Here is a 22483-nt window from a genome sequence, read left to right as displayed (position 1 = left end):
TTCTGCTGCATTGGGTTAACACCGTGCCCGGGCTGAGCATCCTCCTCTCGTGCGGGCTTTGCCAGCTGCCAGGAGGGAGGGACGGGGAGGGACGAGGAGCCTGCCAACACCACGGTAGTATCTTTTTTTTTTTTTTCCTTCTTAATTAGGGGAAGGAATAAATATAAAAGGAGGAGGGAAAGGGGAAGGGAGAAGGAAAAAAAAAAAAAAAGCAGAGTGGAGGACACGGACACACACACAGAAGGCTCTTTTCTCGGCGCCTGCACTTATGCCTGGTGCAGCTCCTTCCCAGCCCTGCTGCCAACCTGCTGCCCGCGCTGCCCCGGAGGAGCCGCAGCCCAGCCCCACGCCGGTGCCCCGGGCCGGGGCAGCCCCCGCCGGTGCTGCGGCCACGCACGGAGCCAGGTGAGCTGCGGGAGCGCCGCTGCCCCGCTCCCGGGGGTCCCCGGGATCTGCGGTGTCCCCAGGATCTGCGCTTTTCATCCCGGTCTCGCTTTCACCCCCGCACAAAGCGAAACGAGACCTGAGCTGGCGGTGCCCGGAGGTTTTTTGGGGTTTTTGCCCGCAGGGCACCGTGCTGCCCTGCAGCTGGGGATGCTCGGGGAGCTTTGTCCTTGTCACCGACCCCTCCCCGAGGGCAGCACCGCGCTGCGAGCTTTGCTAAAGGCACAGCGGGGGCTGGGGGGGGCTCCTGCGAAGTTGGAAGGAGAAAGGACTTTGGGGCTGCCCGGCTGCTGCAGCTTGGAGCCCAGCCCGGAGCTCAGCCCGGAGCCCAGCCCGGAGCCCAGCCCGGCCCGCGGCCCCTCCAGCAGCGGGGCTCCGAGGTTTTGGGCAGAAAGGGCATTTTCCGGGCACTTTCAGCAGCTGCTCCCTCATTTTGGGAAAGGGGCCAGGATCCCGGATGGGGCTGGCGTGTTCTGTTTGCCCTGCAGAGCCTCTGCTCCTTGTCCCAAGGAGGCTGCAGTCAGGGCAGCAGTGCGAAGGGAAACTGAGGCACGGAGCCGCGCAGGGATCCGGCTCCCCCCGCTCCTTCCCGGCCGTGCCGCTGCCCCCCGTGGGGGTGGGCTGGGCTCAGGGGCAAAGCTGCGCGGTGCCGGAGGGCGCTGGGAGCGAGCCCAAAATTTGGGATGGTTCTCCCTGTCCTCCCCAGCTCTCTCTGCTGGTGTCCCAGCGGGGGAGGCAGGAGGGGCTGGGAGAAAACGTTTCAGGATTTTTACGGCTTTTTCCAACCGATCAGCCCCACTGCGAAGCCCAGACCCGCCGGGGGTGTCCCGGGGAGAGGGAATTGTCCTGCCCCCCTCTTCCCCTCCCGCAGCCGGAGCATTTCGTCGCAGGACGAAGGGGCTGCCCTTGAGCATCCCCGCCAGGGACCTCTGCTCCTGGCACGCCGACTTCTCCTCTCTCAGCCCAACCCAGAACCTGTTGCTCTTCCTTTTGGCCGCCCGGGGGGTGGGAGAAACCTCTCTGTGCCCAGCTTGGAGCCTTTTGCAGCTTCTGGGCTCAGGCATGGCAGGGAGAGGCTGAGCAGAGGATTTTAGGGCTGCTTTTCAGGGGATGGCTTCAGACTGGGGAAACTGGGAGACGGGGTGAGGTTGTGCTGGGAGGGGGGAGATGCGAGTCTGGCTCCCAGCTGAGCTGCACTGCTGAAATCAGGCACCCCCCCCTCGTGCCTCAGTTTCCCACCAGAGCCCGGGGAGGCGGGGGCGGGTGTGCAAACCTTTCACGTGTGCGTGTGACACACTTACCCGGGGCTACACGTGCCGGCGCATCCCTGGCGGCTCCCGCGGGCTCTGCTCGCCCCCCGCCCCTCCGTGCGGGGCTGAATCCCCCCAGGGACCCTCCCCGCCCTCTCCCCCTGCAACAAGGAGCCCCTTTCTCCCCGTTCGGGGGGCTCGGGGTCCTGGCAGCTGCAGGAACCCCCCTCCTTCCCCCCACCTGCTTCCGGCCTTTGAGCCGCGCCAGCTCCGCTGCCAGGAGCGCTCCCCGCGCATCCCGGGGCTGGCATGTGCCTGGCACGGCCCCGCTCGCACCGGGGACCCCCGGCTGGCCGCGGGGGTGGGGACGGGCCCTGGAGGCAGCGCTGGTTTGTGGCACAGGGGGGGCGGACACGGCGCAGCCACGAGCGAACGGCGGCCGGAGCTGCGGGTCCGCCCCGGTCCCGTTCCCGTTCCCGGTCCCATTCCCGGTCCTGTTCCCGTTCCCGGGCGGCAGCGGCGGGTCCGGAGCCCTTTGCTGGAGCGGGGCCAGGCTGTGCCGGAGGCTGCTGACTCATTCTGCAGCTGAGCATCCCTGGAAAGCCACGGCTCCGCTCCCTCCTCCTCCGGCTCGCTGCGGGCTGCCAGGGCACCTTGGGAGCGGCGTGAGCCACCATCACGTGGAGGGGACAGAAGAAAAACCCCTCCGGAGATGAAAAGGGACATCCACTCGCACAGCTCCTGTGCCGAGCCCTGGAGCAGGTGCTGCAGCCCCAGATCCTGCAGGTGCCGCGCTCAAGGAGCCGGCTCGGAAAGCAGGGCCGAGCTCAGGGGAGAAAGGAAGAGCAGCGCTGTCCCAAAATAGATTTCAGCTCCATTTTCCACCTGGTTTCCCACAGAAATGGAGGTTAGCTGGCCCTGCCACGTGCGTGCCTGTGTGTCTGGCTGATCCCGGCAGCTCCTCAGCTCTGAGGTCTCTGGGACAGTTGAGCCTCACGAGTTGCTGCCATTATAATTATTTAACATTTTTGGCTGCTCTTCCCTTGTCCTGCTCTCAGCTTTTCCCTCAGAACTTGTGGGTTGAAAGATTTTCCATTTGTGGCAAACAGGAAAAATACCCAGTGCAAAAATCCAACCCCAAACCTGCAGAAATCCAACCCCAAACCCCAAACCTGACGTCTGAGAGTCTGTGGTCACCATGGGACTCCAGGCGCTGGGGCCATCACCCACGGGCAGGGCGAAACTGCCTTTAACCCTTTCCACACCCCATTCCCAGCGCCAGGAATGGAATGGGCACAGGAGGAGAGCAGACACTCCAGCTTGCCCAATTCCTGTGGAATTTTATCTCTTGGATTTCCTCCCCGGCACTTCAGGGCTGCTGTCCGCGCCACCACGGCGCCTTGGGGACGGGAAGAAAAGGTGCCAGTGACAAAAGCCTTCCTCGCTTGGCTGCCCAGGGGGTGGCACCAGCCCCCGTGCTGGAGCCTGGCCACGGCTGCCACGCAGGAGGGTTTTGTCCCTCGCTCCAGAACCATGGGGCTGCATTCAAAATATCTGTCTGGAGCACAGAAAGCTCCTGGCTTGGCCCTGGCACCACTGGGCAGCTCCTGGGCAATGCAGCTCTGGCTGCTCCTGCTGGGAAGGGGACGTCTGTGGTCTGCACTGGATGGTCAGTGCCCATGGGGTGTGGTGCCAGGGGCTTTGCGTTGGTGTTAGGAGCTGTGCGTGCATAGTGCCCTGTGCTGTGGGCTGTACACCCTGGTGTGTGGTGCCAGGGATGTACATGGTGCCAGGGGTGTACATCCATGGTTACAGGGACTGTGTACCCCTGGTGTGTGCTGCCAGGGATGTACATGGTGCCAGGGATGTACATCCATGGTTACAGGGACTGTGTGCCCCTGGTGTTTGGTGCCAGGGATGTACATCCATGGTTACAGGGACTGTGTACCCCTGGTGTGTGGTGCCAGCGATGTACATGGTGCCAGGGATGTACATCCATGGATCCAGAGGCTGTGTGTCCATCGTGTGTGGTGCCAGGGATGTACATCCATGGTTACAGGGACTGTGTACCCCTGGTGTGTGCTGCCAGGGATGTACATGGTGCCAGGGATGTACATCCATGGCTCCAGGGGCTGTGTGTCCATCGTGTGTGTGCTGCCAGGGATGTACATGGTGCCAGGGATGTACATCCATGGTTACAGGGACTGTGTACCCCTGGTGTGTGCTGCCAGGGATGTACATCCATGGCTCCAGAGGCTGTGTGTCCACAGTCTGTGTGCTGCCAGGGATGTACATGGTGCCAGGGCTGTACATCCATGGATCCAGAGGCTGCAAATCCATGGTGTGTGCTGCCAGAGATCTACATCCATGGTTCCAGGGACTGTGTACCCCTGGTGTGTGGTGCCAGGTATGTATATGGTGCCAGGGATGTACATCCATGGCTCCAGAGGCTGTGTACCTCTGGTATGTGGTGCCAGGGATGTACATCCATGGCTCCAGGGGCTGTGTGTCCATCGTGTGTTTGGTGCCAGGGATGTACATCCATGGCTCCAGGGGCTGTGTGTCCACAGTGTGTGGTGCCAGGGTTCCAGGGACTGTGCACCCATGGTGTGACCTGCCAGGGGCTGTGTGTCTATGGCTCCACGTGCTACCCATCCATGGTGTGTGGTGCCAGGGCTGTATGACCATGGTTTCAGGGGCTGCACATCCCTGGTGTGAATGCCAGGGGCTGTACATCCATGGCTCCAGGGGCTGTATATTCATGGTGCATGGTGCCAGGGCTGTATGACCATGGCTCCAGGGGCTGTACATCCCTGGTGTGTGCTGCCAGGGTTGTACATCTGTGGTGCCGGGGGCTGCCCATCCATGGTAACTGCTGCTGGGGTGTGCATGCACAGTGTGTGGTGCCCAGGGCTGGATTCACACCCTCTCCCCAGTGCAGTGGTGCCCTGGGCACACTCTGGGAACACAGCTTGAGGAGGGACACAGGTGACCAGGGCAGCAGGCCCTGAGATTCCTGCCAGGCTGTGCCTGCAGCCAGCGCCTGGACATGGCCTAAGCTGCTCCTGTGGCTGCTGAAATCAATACAGTGCAAAGAGCTCATAAATTACAGATCTGCTCCGAGTCCCAGCCGCTCTGTTCCCAGGCAATGGCACGGTGCATCCCTGGCACGGGAGGCTGAGCAGCCCCAAGGAGCCTCTGCAGAGGGGTCAGGGGACACTGGAGCAGTGCACCTGGCAGGGACATGTCCCCACATTCCCAACATCAGCCTCCTCTCTGGATGGCTGCAGAGGCAGCAAGACTGCAAGGACACCCAGAGCCCCCCATGACGTGCCTGTCACCCCCTGTGCTGTTCCCCAGAGAGGGCTGGGTGATGGCAGTGCTGGCCACAGGGCTCTCTTTCACCACAGACACCCAGAGCCCCCCACGATGTGCCTGTCACCCCCTGTGCTGCTCCCCAGAGAGGGCAGGGTGATGGCAGTGCTGGCCACAGGGCTCTCTTTCAGCACAGGTCCCCAGCCCAGCGGTGAGAGCCCTTTGTGCCAGGCAGCCTGGGAGAGGCATGGGACATAATGGCTGCTTTGGGCAGCCTGGCTTTTCCCAGCCCGCGCACGGGGAGCCTCCGGCGTGAGCTGCATGGCAAAGAAGCCGTCCTGCTCCTTCCCTCCCCCTCTGCCCTGGGCTTTGTGTGCTCTGGGCTGTCCCCCCCTGCTCGCTGACCTCAGCTCCCTCCAGGAGCCACCCCTGGCAGGGCACACGTGCACGAGCGCACGCACACGCATGTGCACGCCTGCAGCGTGCAGCAGCATGAGCACACGCGTGTGCCCTGCCTGCTCCCTGACCTCCCTCAGCACCTCCTTCCTGACCAAACACCCGCTGGGGTTTCTCACGGTGGCACCACGGGCACACGGCCCTGGCATCGCCTCCCTGCCCAGCGCTCGGGCTGGGACCATCTGTGCTGTCCAGGCCAGGCTGGACTCTGCTGTCCCCAGGGGACCCAGCTCCTGGGGAAGGTCAGAGGGGCTGGATGGCACCCAGTGGCTCCCAGCCAGTGCTCCTGGTTGCTCATGCTGTCTTCTTCCTCTTGTGAGCCGGGGCACCTTCCCTTCCCTTCCCTTCCCTTCCCTTCCCTTCCCTTCCCTTCCCTTCCCTTCCCTTCCCTTCCCTTCCCTTCCCTTCCCTTCCCTTCCCTTCCCTTCCCTTCCCTTCCCTTCCCTTCCCTTCCCTTCCCTTCCCTTCCCTTCCCTTCCCTTCCCTTCCCTTCCCTTCCCTTCCCTTCCCTTCCCTTCCCTTCCCTTCCCTTCCCTTCCCTTCCCTTCCCTTCCCTTCCCTTCCCTTCCCTTCCCTTCCCTTCCCTTCCCTTCCCTTCCCTTCCCTTCCCTTCCCTTCCCTTCCCACCACATCCATCACCTGGGGGATTTCCCTGGTCACATCCCCTCCTGCAGGGATGGGAGGTTTTTGGGGTTTTTATGGATTCTGAGCAGAGCTGGTGGTTTTTCCTTCCCCCTTGCAGGGCAGAGCATGGCCCCAGCCCTCCCGCTGCTGCTGCTGCTCTGGCTCTTTGTCCCCACGGTGCTCCCGGAGGTGTTTGGCCCTGGAGATGGCACAGGTAACTTGGCACCACGTGTGCCTGCAGCGCGTTCTGGAGGTGCCCCTCACGCCAACCCTGCTCACATCTCCTCTCTCCTCCCACCCAGAGGACCCCAAGGCTCTGCAGGTGTCCATCCCGCGGCACCCAGCCCTCGAGGCCGTGCTGGCAGGCGACATCACCATCCCCTGCCTCATCACCTACCTTGGCCCCCAGCCCACCGCCGGCACTGGTGGCCGCCGCGCCGTCCTGGGGACACCCCGCGTCAAGTGGACCTTCATCTCTGAGGGCAGGGAGGTGGAGATCCTGGTAGCTCGGGGGGACAGGGTGAAGGTGAGCGAGGACTATCGGCTGCGCGCCTCGCTGCCCATCTTCCACCAGCGCTACACCAACGCCTCGCTGCTGCTCACCGAGCTGCGCCCCAACGACTCGGGCATCTACCGCTGCGACGTGCAGCACGGCATCGAGGACGGCCACGACATCCTGCACGTCAAAGTCAAAGGTAGCTGGGGTGGGGACAGGGGACTTGGGGCAGCCTGGGGCACTTGGGGCAGCCTGGGGGACTTGGGGCAGCCTGGGGGACTTGGGGCAGCCTGGGGGACTTGGGGCAGCTTGGGGCACTTGGGGCAGCCTGGGGGACTTGGGGCAGCCTGGGGGACTTGGGGCAGCCTGGGGCAGCTTGGGGGACTTGGGGGACTTGGGGGACTTGGGGCAGCTTGGGGCACTTGGGGCAGCTTGGGGCACTTGGGGCAGCCTGGGGGACTTGGGGCAGCTTGGGGCACTTGGGGCAGCCTGGGGGACTTGGGGCAGCCTGGGGGACTTGGGGCAGCTTGGGGCACTTGGGGCAGCCTGGGGGACTTGGGGCAGCCTGGGGGACTTGGGGCAGCTTGGGGACTTGGGGCAGCTTGGGGCACTTGGGGCAGCTGGGGGGACTTGGGGCAGCCTGGGGCACTTGGGGCAGCCTGGGGCACTTGGGGCAGCTTGGGGCACTTGGGGCAGCTGGGGGGACTTGGGGCAGCCTGGGGCACTTGGGGCAGCCTGGGGCCTCTCCTGGCTCAGCACGGTGACCTGGGTGCTGTGGCAGGACGAACCGCAGCAGGGGAGCAACGTGCAGTGACTCGAGTGATTTCAGAAGGCTGAATAATTGTTTTATTAAGCAATTGTTTATTAACTAATTGCTTTATGAGCTATTAGTTTATTTAAGCAATTGTTTATTAAATAATTGCTTTATAAACTATTAGTTTATTAGTTTATTAGTTTATTAAATAATTGCTTTAGAAGCTATTAGCTTATTAGTTTATTAAATTGCCCTATAAGCTATTACTTTATTAAATAATTGCTTTATAAGCAATTAGTTTATTAATTCATTAAATAATTCCTTTAGAAGCTATTAGTTTATTAAATAATTGCTTTATTAAGCAGTTGTTTATTAAATAATTGCTTTATAAGTTATTAGTGTATTAGTTTATTAAATAATTGCTTTATTAAGCAATTGTTTATTAAATAATTCCTTTATAAACTATTAGTTTATTAGTTCATTAAATAATTGCCTTATAATAAAATTTTATTAGTTTATTAATTAATTGTTTTATTAAACAATTAGTTTATTAAATAATTGCTTTATAAACTATTCATTTATTAGTCTATTAAATAATTGCTTTATAAGCAATTAGTTTACTAAATAATTGCTTTATAAGCATTTTTATTAGTTTATTAAATAATTTCTTTATTAAGCAGTTGTTTATTAAATAATGGCTTTATTAAGCATGAGTTTATTAAATAATTGCTTTATAAACTATTAGCTTATTAGTTTATTAAATTGCTTTATAAGCTATTAGTTTATTAAACAATTGCTTTATTAAGCAGTTGTTTATTAAATAATTGCTTTATAAGCTATTAGTGTATTAGTTTATTAAATTATTCCTTTATTAAGCAGTTGTTTATTAAATAATTGCTTTATAAGCTATTAGTGTATTAGTTTATTAAATTATTGCTTTATTAAGCAATTGTTTATTTAAAAATTGCTTTATAAACTATTAGTTTATTAGTTTATTAAATAATTGCCTTATAAGTAATTTTTATTAGTTTATTAATTAATTGTTTTATTAAGCAATTCTTTATTAAATAATTGCTTTATTAGCTATTTGTTTATTAGTTTATTAAATAATTACTTTATAAGCATTTTTATTAGTTTATTAAATAATTGCTTTATTAAGCAGTTGTTTATTAAATAATTGCTTTATTACCCATTACTTTATTAACTAATTGCTTTATAAGCTATTATAACTATATTGCACTATACTGAACTAACACTAAATAAAAACCCGTGACCTTTTTCTGACAGTCACGACACAGCTCCGACCTAATTGGCCGATCAATCCCAACAACCACCACCAGAGCCCAATTAACAAATCCCTTCTGGTAAACAACCCCCAGAACACATCCCGCACGTGCCAAACAGCAGGAGCAGCCAACAGAAACAAGACTTTTTCTCTTTCTTTGAGCTTTCGCACTGCCTTCCCCAGGAGAAACCCCGGGAAGGTTGTGCCTGCTGCTCGCCGTGCAGAGAGCCGCAGCCGCACCCTGGGGGAATTTTGGGGGGCTGCTGTGGAGCCCCTTGTCTGCCGGGGTCGGCTGTCACTTGTCTGTGCCCCAGCACAGGAAAAGGTGGTTCTGGGCAGGCCGTGCTTTTGGAGAAGGAGTCTGGACTCTTGCTTTTGGTCTTCAGTGGCATTTATTGTTCCTTATCTACAAAGTTTTTCTGTCTGTCCAGCCGAGGTCTGATCAGCAAGACAGCCAAGGGCAATCTCTCCCACCCACAGGGTCTCTTTTATAGTAAAAACTACATATAAGATATTTACCTTCAATTTCCAATACTTTTTGCCCTTGTTGGCAAGTGCACTTTCACCATGAACCAATCCACACGTGCCAACATCATCCTGAACATGGATGCCAAGGAGAAGAAAGAAGGAGGACAGGGCACGCCCAAATCCCTCCATTTTGGGACTCCTGACCCCCATGTACAGGATTCCAAACCCCCCTGTACAACACACAAAACCCCCCTGTACAGTGCTCCAAAATTTTTCCCTTCACCCTGTGATTCCTACTTAAACTTTTGTGGCCTCATATAAGGTTGGCAATTTGCTCCATGAATTAAGATGGAATTTCCAGGTGTCTTTGGCTTCCTGCCAGGGTCTCCGAGCCCGTGCCAGGGCTTTGAGGCATCCAGGGAGATGCTCTGGGTGCCGACACTTGCCCACGGCCGTGTCTGCCCGCAGGGGTGGTGTTCCACTACCGGGAGGGCTCCATGCGCTACGCCTACACCTTCGCCGAGGCGCAGGAAGCCTGTGCCAGGATCGGTGCCAGCATTGCCACCCCCGAGCAGCTCTACGCCGCCTACCTGGGCGGCTACGAGCAGTGCGACGCCGGCTGGATCGCCGACCAGACCGTCAGGTGGGCGCCAAATCTGCCCGGGCGTTGTGCCCGGGGCCTCGCCCGCTCCTTCCCCAGCCAGTCACCAGCTCCCCTGTGCTTCCCTGCCCCAGGTACCCCATCCAGACGCCCCGTGAGGCCTGTTACGGAGACATGAACGGCTTCCCCGGGGTGAGGAACTACGGAGTGGTGGACCCGGAGGACATGTATGATGTGTACTGCTACGCTGAGGACCTCCCAGGTGCCCGTGGTGCCACCTCTCGCCCTCCTCTGCTTTTACTCCCACACTAACTTGCCCCCTAACCCGTTGTAAACCCAAGTGAAAAATCTGCAGGTGCTGTCTCTCGGGTGTGGGGACCTGCTGTGCTGCTTCCTAAAGCATTCCTGTTCCCTTTGGTGGGGTGTGGGGCTCAGTCCCTGGCAGCAGGCAGTGCCCAGGCTGGGCTGTGCCCACAGTGATGTGCCCCAGACCAGCAGCACGCTGTGTTGGGTGCTTTGGGGTTTGGCTGTGCGTGTGCCATGTTTTGCATGAGATCCTGCCTGGCTGTGTGTCCCTGGGGGTGTCAGGTCCCTCCTTTGGGGCTCCCCAGGGTGGTGGCAGCTGCTCTGGGGTGGGTTGGTGGTGCCAGGCGGGTGGCAGGGGTGAGGGAGGTGCAGCTGACGGGGTTGGTACGTGCTGTGCCCTGGGGCAGCGGTCCCCAGCCCTCCTGAGCGCGAAGCCTCACCCACCCCTCGCTGGGCTTGCAGGTCCCCTCAGAAATGTGCCACGCGTGGATTGCTCAGGGCAGGGCCTGGACCTGCTCCTCTGCAGCCCCGTTCAGAGGCGATTCAAAATCTCAGCTCTGTTGGCAAGGGCAGGGATCATTCCCATGCGGCGTGAGAGCTCCAGCCGTGCCTGCACTGTGGCTTTCTGTGCGTGGGCAGGGAGGCAGGGACGCAGGAAGGCAGGGAGGCAGGGATGCAGGGAGGCAGGGAGGCAGGGAGGCAGGGAGGCAGGGATGCAGGGAGGCAGGGAGGCAGGGATGCAGGGAGGCAGGGATGCAGGGAGGCAGGGAGGCAGGGAGGCAGGGATGCAGGAAGGCAGGGATGCAGGGAGGCAGGGATGCAGGGAGGCAGGGAGGCAGGGAGGCAGGGAGGCAGGGAGGCAGGGAGGCAGGGATGCAGGGAGGCAGGGAGGCAGGGAGGCAGGGAGGCAGGGAGGCAGGGATGCAGGAAGGCAGGGATGCAGGGAGGCAGGGATGCAGGGAGGCAGGGAGGCAGGGAGGCAGGGATGCAGGAAGGCAGGGAGGCAGGGATGCAGGGAGGCAGGGAGGCAGGGATGCAGGGAGGCAGGGATGCAGGGAGGCAGGGATGCAGGGAGGCAAGGATGCAGGGAGGCAGGGATGCAGGGAGGCAGGGAGGCAGGGAGGCAGGGATGCAGGAAGGCAAGGATGCAGGGAGGCAGGGATGCAGGGAGGCAGGGATGCAGGGAGGCAGGGATGCAGGGAGGCAAGGATGCAGGGAGGCAGGGATGCAGGGAGGCAGGGATGCAGGGAGGCAGGGAGGCAGGGATGCAGGAAGGCAGGGAGGCAGGGACGCAGGAAGACAGGGATGCAGGGAGGCAGGGATGCAGGGAGGCAGGGATGCAGGAAGGCAGGCAGGGAAGCACTCAGGAAGGCAGGGAAGTAGGCAGGGATGCAGGGAAGAAGGCAGGCACTCAGGAAGGCAGGGATGCAGGCAGGGAGGGAAGCAGGGATGCAGGCAGGGATACAGGCAGGGAAGCACTCAAGGAAGCACTCAGGTAGGCAGGAAGCACTCAGGGAAGCAGACAGGGATGCAGGGAAGCACTCAAGGAAGCACTCAGGAGGGCAGGGATGCAGGCAGGAAAGCACTCAGGAAGGCAGGGAAGCACTCAGGAAGGCAGGGAAGCACTCAGGAGGGCAGGGATGCAGGCAGGGAAGCAGACAGGGATGCAGGCAGGGAAGCAGGAATGCAGGCAGGGAAGCAGACAGGGGTGCAGGGAAGCAGGCAGGGAAGCACTCAGGAATGCAGGGATGCAGGCAGGGAAGCACTCAGGAATGCAGGGATGCAGGCAGGAAAGCACTCAGGAAGGCAGGGAAGCAGGCAGGGAAGCAGACAGGGATGCAGGAATGCAGGCAGGGAAGCAGACAGGGGTGCAGGGATGCAGGCAGGGAAGCACTCAGGAAGGCAGGGATGCAGGCAGGGAAGCAGACAGGGATGCAGGAATGCAGGCAGGGAAGCAGACAGGGGTGCAGGGATGCAGGCAGGGAAGCAGACAGGGGTGCAGGGATGCAGGCAGGGAAGCACTCAGGAAGGCAGGGAAGCACTCAGGAAGGCAGGGAAGCACTCAGGAAGGCAGGGATGCAGGCAGGGAAGCACTCAGGAAGGCAGGGATGCAGGCAGGGAAGCAGACAGGGATGCAGGAATGCAGGCAGGGAAGCAGACAGGGGTGCAGGGATGCAGGCAGGGAAGCAGACAGGGATGCAGGAATGCGGGCAGGGAAGCACTCAGGAAGGCAGGGAAGCACTCAGGAAGGCAGTGATACAGGCAGGGAAGCACTCAGGAAGGCAGTGATACAGGCAGGGAAGCACTCAGGAAGGCAGGGATGCAGGCAGGGAAGCACTCAGGAAGGCAGGGAAGCACTCAGGAAAGCAGGGAAGCACTCAGGAAAGCAGGGAAGCAGGCAGGGAAGCAGACAGGGGTGCAGGGATGCAGGCAGGGAAGCAGACAGGGGTGCAGGGATGCAGGCAGGGAAGCACTCAGGAAGGCAGGGAAGCACTCAGGAAGGCAGGGAAGCACTCAGGAAAGCAGGGAAGCAGGCAGGGAAGCAGACAGGGATGCAGGAATGCGGGCAGGGAAGCACTCAGGAAGGCAGCCCTCCAGCCCCCGGTGTGCCTGCACACACCGCAGTCTCCATCTCCACACCCGCTCCTGGGCTCACGCAGAGAGTGGAGCAGCTGAGGGGGCTCCCTCCGCCCTTGCCCCCCTCCCCATCTCTGACTCCCCTTCCTCTCTCCCCAGGGGAGATCTTTCTGGAGACGGCCCCGGACAGGTTCACGCTGGAGGAGGCGGCGCAGCGCTGCCGGGCGCTGGGCGCGGAGCTGGCGAGCCCGGGGCAGCTGTACGCAGCCTGGAACGCGGGGCTGGACGCCTGCAGCCCCGGCTGGCTGGCCGACGGCAGCGTCCGCTACCCCATCGTCACCCCCCGGGAGCGCTGCGGAGGGGCTCTGCCCGGCGTCAAAACCATCTTCCTCTTCCGAAACCAGACGGGATTCCCCGACGCCCAGAGCAGATACGATGCCTACTGCTTCCGAGGTAAAGAGGGGCACCCCCCGCCCGCCGATGCTGCCGAGCAGGGACCGGTGGGAGGCCTCGGGAAGCCCCCGGGGTGGGCTGGGGTCCCTGGGTGCTCTCGGTGCCGGTGCTGCGCTGTCGGGGCAGGGCAGGGGTGTTTGGTGCAGCCTGCTGGGCTGGGACAGGGATGCCTTGCATGCCGATAGGCCTGAGAGGGGAGGCATAACCTGCATGGTGCTGACGCTGCGCGCTGACACCTCGATGCTCTGCATGATCCTGACACTGCATGCTGACAGCTCTCAGTGCAGCAGGGAGGCTCTGAGGGTCCCAGCAGTGCCTGCTGACTCAACATTCCCAGCTGTGCATGGTCTCAATGCTGCAGGGATGCTCTGCAGGGTCCCAGCAGTGCATGCTGACAGCTCTCAGTACAGCAGGGATGTTCTGCATGGCTCCAGCAGTGCATGCTGACAGCTCTCAGTGCTGCAGGGATGCTCTGCAGGGTTCCAGCAGTGCATGCTGATACCTCTCAGTACAGCAGGGATGCTCTGCAGGGTTCCAGCAGTGCATGCTGATACCTCTCAGCACAGCAGGAATGCTCTGCAGGGTCCCAGCAGTGCATGCTGACAGCTCTCAATACTGTAGGGATGCTCTGCATGGCTCCAGCAGTGCATGCTGACAGCTCTCAATACTGTAGGGATGCTCTGCATGGCTCCAGCAGTGCATGCTGACAGCTCTCAATACTGTAGGGATGCTCTGCATGGCTCCAGCAGTGCATGCTGACAGCTCTCAGTGCTGCAGGGATGCTCTGCAGGGTCCCAGCAGTGCATGCTGACAGCTCTCAGTGCTGCAGGGATGCTCTGCATGGCTCCAGCAGTGCATGCTGACACGCTGTGGCAGAGCAGGGTGGCCCTGCATGTCCTCAGCCCCTGGTGCCAGTTTCCTGTGGCAGAGCAGGGCTGTCCTGCACGGGCTCCGTGGGCACGGCTCCAGGAGGGTTCATCCCCAGGGCTGCAGGCCTGGGGACACTCCTGGGTCCCGGGGCTGTGGGGCACAGCCTGCCAGGCTGTTTGGGGTGGTGGTGGGCAGGAAGGAGAGCTGTGGGGAGCAGCAAGGCGCTGTCTGTGAGCGGTGAGGCAGGACAGAGACTGGCAGGGATAACGGGCACAGGAGAAAGCAGAGCTGTCCCTCCACCACTCCTGCCTGACCCCACATCTCTGTGTGTCTGCTCAGGGCCACGGGGCTCACAGCACGGGGATGCTGAGCATCTCTGGGCCTCAGTTTCCCCATCTCTCAGCAGGGCAAGCCTGGGTTAGGCAGGATGGACCCGTGCCGTGATTCCACAACCCCTGTAACCCACTAACCCCCCATGCATGCCTGCCCTCCCCGGGGTGGGGATGGGGTGCAGAGGAGGATCCCCACAGGGAGGGGAGTGCAGGGTTTAGGATCTGGCCCCACCACGCGCTGCTGAGCCCCACAGCTCCTGCTGGGGCTGTTGGCTCTGCCTGGCAGGGCCTGATCCTCCCCATGCTGACCCCATCTAGAAGGGGAAGGGGAGCCTGGGTCCCTAGCGGGGTGCCAAGGCTCCAGGCCTGCTGTGGGGTGAGCTCATCTCTGAGTGCTGCGGAGCCAGGACAGGGCAGTAATATCCCACTTTCTTTCTGCCCACAGAAGTGACAAACTCTTTCCCTGAGGCTGCAGGAAAATACCAAGGCCAAGAGCCCGAGGAGAATCTCCTCCAGGAGATTGTCACAGTGGCAGAAAAGCTGGAGGAGCTGCAGCTGCCCCGAGCGCACGAGGAGCTCGAGTCGCGAGGGGCGATTTACGCCGTCCCTTTCTTTGAGGACCCTGACCTGGGCAAGCCGAGCCAGTCCCCTGAAGACACCCTGGGGCCAGGGGCCCGGCACCCCCCCCTAGCTCCCTCCGTGTCCTCAGGTCACCCCACCCCGCCTCCCCTTCCCCCAGAGCCCTGGCCAGCCCCGAGGCAGGTGTCCCGTTGAAGCTGGGGAGCCCATCCCTTGCGGAGGAGGATGGGGGACAGCGAGGGACTGTCCCTCTCTGGAAGGTCCAGCAGCTGCTGTGCTGCTGCCAGGGCTGGGGCGCAGAGAGCAGCCACAGAAGGGAGGCACGAGGAGAGGGCGGAGGCACCTGAGGGTGCCTGGGCCACCCCAGCTGCCCCCGTCCTTCCCCCATGGATGGGGCGCCGTGTCTTGGTGTAGGGCTGTGCAGGGCCAAAGGGACATCGGCGTGTCCCAGCGTGCAGGGCCTGCTCTGGAGCAGCTGCAGCAGCGCCAGGGGCTGCAGAAGGGAGCTGGCAGCTGCAGGGACACGAGCTGCAGTGGCGAGGGGCTGAGCTCAGTCAGTGGTGCCGGCGCGGAGGGGACAGTGGCACACGGGCTCGGGGCAGTGGCACACGGGCTCGGGACAGTGGCACACGGGCTCGGGGCCGCTCCCATCTCCCCGCACACCTCGGTGCGAGCAGGATGGGCACTGCTGGCGGCTGCCCTGCGGTCGGGCCGGCTCCCGGCGCTCACTGCCTTTCTGCCTTGCCCTTTGCAGAGGAGGAGCAGGGAGCAGCGCCGGGCGGGGGCCCCGGCAGCGCATCGGCCGAGAGCCCGGGCGGAGCGCGACACCCCGGGCAGCCCACGGAGCCAGAGGGACCCACCGGTGCCCCAGCAGGTGACACGGAGCCTCCCGAGGGCTTTCCTCGTCCGCCCAGCCCCGCCGCCCCCGCAGAGCGCCCAGCCCGTCCGCGGGACGCCTTGGGGCGGCCGGCCCACCCTGCCAGCCCTGGGCCACCTGGGCACCGAATGACACCGCCAACCGCTGCCCCTTCTGCCACCTCGACAGAGAGCCGGGAAGCCGCTGGGAGCCCCCGCCGAGGGCACAAGTCCGGCGGGGCGAGCACCCCGTTTTCTGCCGCGGAGGACGCCGAGCTCTCCGGGGACGTGGTGGAAAGCCCTGCGGCATCCCCGCTGCCTGCCGCGCCCTCGCAGCCGCAGGACGAGGGAGACGAGCAGTCGGGAGCCGCGTGGATCCCCTCGCCCGCCGCCCCCGGGCAGCGGAGCACTGTCCCCGCGGTGACACCGTGGCTCGCAGAGCTGCCCGGCAGCAGCAGCAGCAGCGCACCGGCCCTGCCAGGAGGGGAGGATGCACCGCCGGGCACGGACAGAGGGATGCCGGCTGCGGCTTCCGAGGAAGAGGAGGAGGAGGAGGAGGAAGAGCCGCCTGCTCCCTCCGTTGCCACCGTGGAGGGTTTCCTGGCAGCCGTTCCGGGAGAAGCAGGTGGGACCCGCAGGGATGGCCTCAGCTCTGCCCGGCCTGGCACCCCCGGGGTGGTGCTGCCCGGGACCCCGCGGGGGGAGCCAGCCCCCAGCACGGCCGTGCCCCTGCCCGCGCTGCCCACCGAGCGGGCCAGCGTCGGGGCGGGCGCCTGCTCGGCCCGGGGTCCCTGCCGTGCCACCCTTGCCCTCGGGGCAGCCGTCCTGGCCGCTCTGTGGCACTAGAGATAGCCAACACCTTTCCTTCACGCTGTGCTTCCCTCTGTCTGTCTGTCTGTCCGTGTCTCCTCTCTCTCTCTCTCTCCTCCTCAGCTGGGTAAGGGAAGGTTACAGGTCTGGAGAAGCACATATTTGTCAAACAAATTGGTCTGATCTCTGCATGCACTTAAATCTCTTCTACTTCTGTGAAGTGTTTTAATGACTGTTTCCATGAAAAAGCCCGATAAGCAAGAGGCGGCCCCAGTCCCTGCTCCGACTAACCGTGGTACTAATAAAGGGAATTAAAAGCTTTGTAGAACAAGCATCTCGGCGAGCTCTTCCCTTCGTCCTTGCGCCTGCTCCCCTGCGCCTCTCCCACTGACGAACTAATCCCCGCCCCCGGCCCTGCCACCCCCGGGAATGGGGTGGGAGGGACCCCTGGGGGGGCTGCGAGGGCTGGGGCTGCTTTGCACCCTCCGTGTGGCCCCCCAGGACTGACCCTGCGCTGCCCTGGGAGGAGGGCTGAGGGCTGGACGCTGCATGGCACGAGCAGGGGGACACCTGGGGGACACTGGTGGGTCGCGGGGTGCAGAACCCCACCAAGGCCACCCCGCCCTGTGCAGCTCTCAGCAGACACCCTAAAATCACTGCAGAACGCCCGGAGCACACCCCCCACCCCACCCACGGGGGCTGAGAGGGGTGAGCAGAGGGGACACGAGCTGCTGTGGGTGGGTGTCACCCCCCAGCCCCACTCTGCCCCTCCGGGGTGATCCCAGCTCTGGTGCCCATCCTGCTGCCAATCCCCTGCCACCTCTGCCCCATCCCGCTCCCTGCAAGGGGATCTGCAGCAGAGGGCACGTGTGGGGTCCCTGCCCCCCCAGCCCCATGGCACGAAGGGGGCTCTGTGGAGGGCGGCCAGACCCCGTGGGGTGGCTGCCTTTGCCTTGGCAAGGAGAGGTGCCCAGGAAGAGGCAGCCATGTGACATTAGGGCCCTGGATCCCCCATCCTGTCCCCTGCCTCGCTCTGCTGGGCGTGAGCTGCACACCCCGAGGGAGCCACCAGCACCTCGCGGGGAGGTGACGCTGCCTGGACAGGGGCGAGGGTGGCAGCATCACTCTTGTCACATCTCCACGAGCTGAGCACCATAAAATGGGGCACGATTAAGCTGGAGTGGGTCAAGGACTTTGAGTTTGCTGGCAGCAGTCCTTCATCACGCTCTGAGGCGGGCTGGGAGCACACGCTGTGCTCCGGGGGCATTAATGACCGTAACGGGCTCGTGGGCAAGAGCTGGCTGAGTTATCAGCCTTGGCCAGGCTGGAGGTGACACCAGAGGGACAGGCCTGTAGTCACCTCGCTGCCAGGCCAAGGACACGCGGCTGGGATGTGCCAACAGCTTCATGGTCTGCGTGCTTCCCTCCCAAAAACTGCAGGGAAAAGCAGGAGCTGGCCTGGGCAGAGGGAGCGGGCCAGAGGCTGGCGTGGCAATGAGCCCGGTGAAGGGGAGATAAGAGCATCCAGCTCTCATGTCCCTGCTCCAGGGGAGGCCAAATCCCCAGGTCTGGCCAGCTCTGGGCCAGGGCTGCTGAGCTGGTCACAGCCAGGGGTGGAAGGGTGGTGTGGGATTGCTCCAGGCACGTCCTGGTGCACCTGAGACCTTCCCCTGCCCCAGAGCTGGTGGCCCTGCTGTGGGACACTGCAGGGATGAGGCTGTTGAGGGATGGAAGGAAAGATTCCAGTCTCCAGGTGCATCAGAAGGCTCTGTTTGATGAAAGTAGCGGGTCTTTTTTAATGTGACTCGCTAAGGTGATTGGTCTCAAATTAGAAACATCTCACATTATTGGTGAGCTCAGAATTAGAAACACCTAACTGAAACCAGAAACATCTCACGCTGTTGGTGACTATGAATAGCACACTGAGGAGAGCCATAACTACAAACAATGCTTACAGAAAGGGAGATAATAACTGTTGGAGTTCTTTCCTCTAAGATTCCCAGGCTCAGCCTGGGAGAAATCCTCTCTGTCCTTTCTTGGACTGAGCTGAGAATCCCCACGAGGCTGTGGCGCTGCTGGGCACTGAGGAGCTGCTGTGCCTTGCAGGTGGCTGTGTCCCCAACCCCTGCCTGAACGGAGGGACCTGCGTGGAGGACGGAGCCCAGCTCACCTGCCTGTGCCTGCCCGGCTACGGAGGCAGCAGCTGTGAGAGACGTGAGTGCCCTGGGGCCAGCCTGGCCCCGCTCTGCTCCGAGACACAACCCAGGGGCAATCGGAGCTGGGGGCGAGCTGGGCTCCGTGCTGACCCTCTCCTCTGTCCCCTGCTGGGCTCAGCCCTGCGGAGCTGCAGCCCCGGCTGGGACAGCTTCCAGGGCGCCTGCTACAGGCACTTCTCCACCCGGAGGAGCTGGGAGGATGCAGAGAGCCAGTGCAGGCACTACGGGGGGCACCTGGCCACCATCCTGACCCCCGAGGAGCAGGACTTCATCAATGGTATGTGACGGTGCTGCACCCCTCCCTCCGTCCGTCCCTCCCTCCGTCCGTCCCTCCCTCCGTCCCTCCGTCCCTCCCTCCGTCCCTCCCCCGTGCTCTTCAGGGACCTGCGGTGCTGTGGGTCTGACACAAGGCAGAGCTCAGCCCTGCAGGGCTGAACGGACACACGGACACGTGAGAACACGGATGGACCATGCAGAGTCATGGGAACAGAGAGGTTCAGCCCTTGAGGGGCTGGAGAGTGTCCTGAGAAGGGGACAGAGCTGGGGAAGGGACTCTGGAGAACCTGAGAGAGCTCAGGGGGGCTCAGCCTGGAGAAAAAGAGGCTCAGGGGGGACCTTCTCACTTTTTAGAGTTCCCTAAAAGGAGGGTGGAGTCACTTGGGGGTCAGGCTCTGGACAGTGTCCAGAGAAGGGAACAGAGTGGGGAAGGGACGCCAGGAGGAGCTGAGGGAGCTCAGGAGGCTCAGCCTGGAGAAAAAGAGGCTCAGGGGGGACATTCTCACTTTTTAGAATTCCCTAAAAGGAGGGTGGAGTCACTTGGGGGTCGGGATCTGCTCACACCTTTCTACAGCTCTGGAGAGTGTCCAGAGAAGGGAACAGAGGTGGGGAAGGGACACCACGAGAACCTGAGAGAGCTCAGGGGGGCTCAGCCTGGAGGAAAGGAAGCTCAGGAGGGACTTTCTCAATTTTACAGCTCCCTGAAAGGAGGGTGGAGTCACTTGGGGGTCGGGCTCTGCTCCCAGGGAAAAAGGAACAGGACCAGAAGAAGCTGCACCAGGGGAGGGTTAGGTTGGATATTGGGAAAATTGGATATTGGGAATATTTCTCCAAGGAGAGGGAGGAGGGACTGCACAGGGGAGTCCCCCTGGCTGAAGGGATTTAAGGGAGCTGTGGATGTGGCACTTGGGGACAGTGTCCCTGGCTCTGGGGGAGGTTGGACTCGATGGCCTTGCAGGTCTTTTCCAACAAAATCCCACAATCCAGTGACGGGTGGACAGACCAGCAGAGGAGGGGTGGGTGTGTGCACATAAATCTGAAGGCAAAGCCACAACCTGCCTGAAATCAGCCTGGGAGGGGTGGGGAAGGCAGAGGGAGGCAGAGCAGGGGACAAGAGCCATGGGAAGGGGACAGAGGGCAAGGAGGCCTGAAGGAACAGGAGGGTGGAGGAGGAAGGGGCAGGAGAAACCTTCCAGAAAGCTGCGGGGACACGAAGGGACAGGCAGGGACTGGTTGGACCAGAAAAGGGACTGGTAGAGCCAGGTGGGGACTGATGCAGACAGATGGGGACATGTAGGGACAGGTGGGGACTTGTAGGGACAGGTGGGGACTGGCAGGGCCAGGTAAGGACCAGCAGAACAAGGTGGGGACAAGTGGGGACAGATGAGGGCCAGCGGGGAGACACTGGGACCTGCAGGGACGGGTGAGAACCGGCAAGGCCAGGCAGGGACTGGCAGGGCAAGGTGGGGACCTGCAGGGCGAGGTGGGGACCAGGAGGGACAGGCATGGACCTGCAGGGCCAGTTGAGGACTGGCAGGGTCAGGTATGGACCTGCAGGGACAGGCGGGGACCTGCAGGGACAGGCGGGGACCGGCAGAGCCAGGTGGGAACAGGCAGGGACAGGCGGGGACCGGCAGAGCCAGGTGGGAACAGGCAGGGACAGGCGGGGACAGGAGAGGACAGGCGGGGACAGGTCGGGACAGGCGGGGACAGGAGAGGACAGGCGGGGACAGGTCGGGACAGGCGGGGACAGGCAGGGACAGGAGGGGACAGGCGGGTCCCGAGGCTCTGCCGCCCTCTCCCGGCTGGCCCTGTCTCGCCTCCCCGGGGGTGAAGGGGTTCCCCGATGTCCCTTTCGGGTGTCCCCAAACCTCCCAGCACCATCCCGCTGCAGTGCGAGGGACACCCCCACCTCCCACTCCCAAATCTCCCTGAATTCAGCCTCCAGCAGCCACTCAGCCCCCCCGGCAGGTGACACCTGGCTGTGTCCCTGTCCCCAACCCACCCCGTGTCCCCCAGACCAGTACAGGGAGTACCAGTGGATCGGCCTGAACGACCGCACCATCGAGGGCGATTTCCAGTGGTCCGACGGCAGCCCCTTGGTAAGTGGGGTGCCAACCCCTGTGTGCCCTCAGAGGGGGGCACCAGCCCGCCTGGCACCTCATCATCCTGGGGGTTCAGCCCCGGGGCCGGGCTTTGAGGCTCCCAAAGCGGAACTGACCCCTTCGCTTGGCTGAGCACCCCCAGGGCAGCCACACCCGGTTTTGGGGTCCCTCCAAGGGACCACCTGGTTCCTGGCGGGGTGTGCTGGATGCCCCGTGCCGCCTGTGCCCGCAGCTCTACGAGAACTGGCACCCCGGGCAGCCCGACAGCTACTTCCTCTCGGGGGAGAACTGCGTGGTCATCGTGTGGCACGACGGGGGCCAGTGGAGCGACGTGCCCTGCAACTACCACCTGTCCTACACCTGCAAGATGGGGCTGGGTAAGCCGTGCCACCCCCAGCCCAAAGAGGGGCAGCGAGTCCTGGGCACGGCACCCTCGGCCTTTTGGGGTTTATGCAATGATGTGACCCCTCCCTGCAGTGCAGTGCGGGCCCCCCCCGGCCCTCAGCAACGCCCTGGCCTTCGGCAAAGCCAGGCAGCGCTACGAGATCGGCTCCACCGCCCGCTACCGCTGCCGGCCCGGCCTCGCCCCGCGCCGCTCGCCCGTCATCCGCTGCCGGGAGGATGGCACATGGGAGCCGCCCCAGCTGGCCTGCCGTCCTGGTGAGTGGTGGCACCCCTCCCCAGGACCCCCCTGTGGAGCTTTGCCTTCACCCGGCGCTTCTTGTGTCCCCCCAGGTGTGGCTCAGCCCCCCGAGGAGTGAGGGAGTGGCGGGGTGGGGGGCAGCACGGCCCCAAGCCCCGGGCTGGTGTGGATGGGGCCGGCGCTGGGAGCTCGGTGTGCGGAGTGAAGCCTCGCTGCTGGGTGTCTGCCCCATTGTGTGTTTGATATCTGTACAAAGAAACGCTAAAAAATTAAAGAGTCCCATGAAAGGAGCCCCAAGATGCAGCACAACGGGAGTTTTGTCCCCAGAGCCACAGCAGAGCTGAAATCCAGGGGGGCACCACGGGCAGGGGGTGGCACTGAGGTGCCAGCATCACCCCCAGGCACCTTGTCCCTCCCGGGGACATCCGGGCTCTGCTGCAGCTCAGCACCCACGCAGGGGTGTGGGGGGGATCCTGCACTTCCCTGGGAAGCAGAAGCTGCTGCTGCAGGCTTGGAGTGGGCACGTGCTGCCCAAAAACCCTCTCTGTGCTTTGTGGGTATTAAAACCAGGAAACGGATGGCACAGAGTGGTGACCTGGTTATTTGGGGGGGGGGGGGGCTGGCACGGGGGTGGCACTGGCACAGCCCCAGAGGGTGGAGGGTGGCAGCAGTGGAGAGCCTGGGCACAGGGACACCCCAGGAGCACAGAGACGGGGGGAAACACCCGAAAGTGTTCCCACATCCCAGAGACAGCCCAGGAGCCACAGA

At 61.5% G+C, this 22483-nt stretch overlaps 1 protein-coding gene across 3 annotated transcripts; it reads left to right on the top strand.

Annotated features, from left to right (window-relative positions):
* The first annotated feature begins 203 nt into the window (after positions 1–203).
* On the top strand, positions 204–22293 carry BCAN (brevican). 3 transcript variants are annotated; one of them, XM_064401610.1, is made up of 15 exons: positions 204–405; positions 6208–6303; positions 6392–6784; positions 9561–9735; positions 9828–9955; positions 12736–13029; positions 14677–14862; positions 15565–15684; positions 15856–16290; positions 18582–18689; positions 18810–18968; positions 20987–21069; positions 21305–21449; positions 21550–21732; positions 21808–22293. In XM_064401610.1, the coding sequence occupies exons 2-15, from the start codon at positions 6216–6218 to the stop codon at positions 21831–21833; spliced, it is 2523 nt and encodes an 840-aa protein (XP_064257680.1). In that variant the 5' UTR covers positions 204–405; positions 6208–6215; the 3' UTR covers positions 21834–22293. The 3 variants fall into 3 exon arrangements, with proteins under 3 accessions (XP_064257680.1, XP_064257679.1, XP_064257681.1); XM_064401609.1 differs by having other exon boundaries at positions 14677–14940; XM_064401611.1 differs by lacking the exon at positions 14677–14862.
* Positions 22294–22483: the final 190 nt, after the last annotated feature.

Source organism: Passer domesticus, chromosome 32 (genome assembly GCF_036417665.1).
Source record: "Passer domesticus isolate bPasDom1 chromosome 32, bPasDom1.hap1, whole genome shotgun sequence".
Taxonomy (NCBI): domain Eukaryota; kingdom Metazoa; phylum Chordata; class Aves; order Passeriformes; family Passeridae; genus Passer; species Passer domesticus.
Note: the sequence above shows the minus strand (reverse complement) of the source record. Positions and strands in the feature narration are given on the sequence as shown.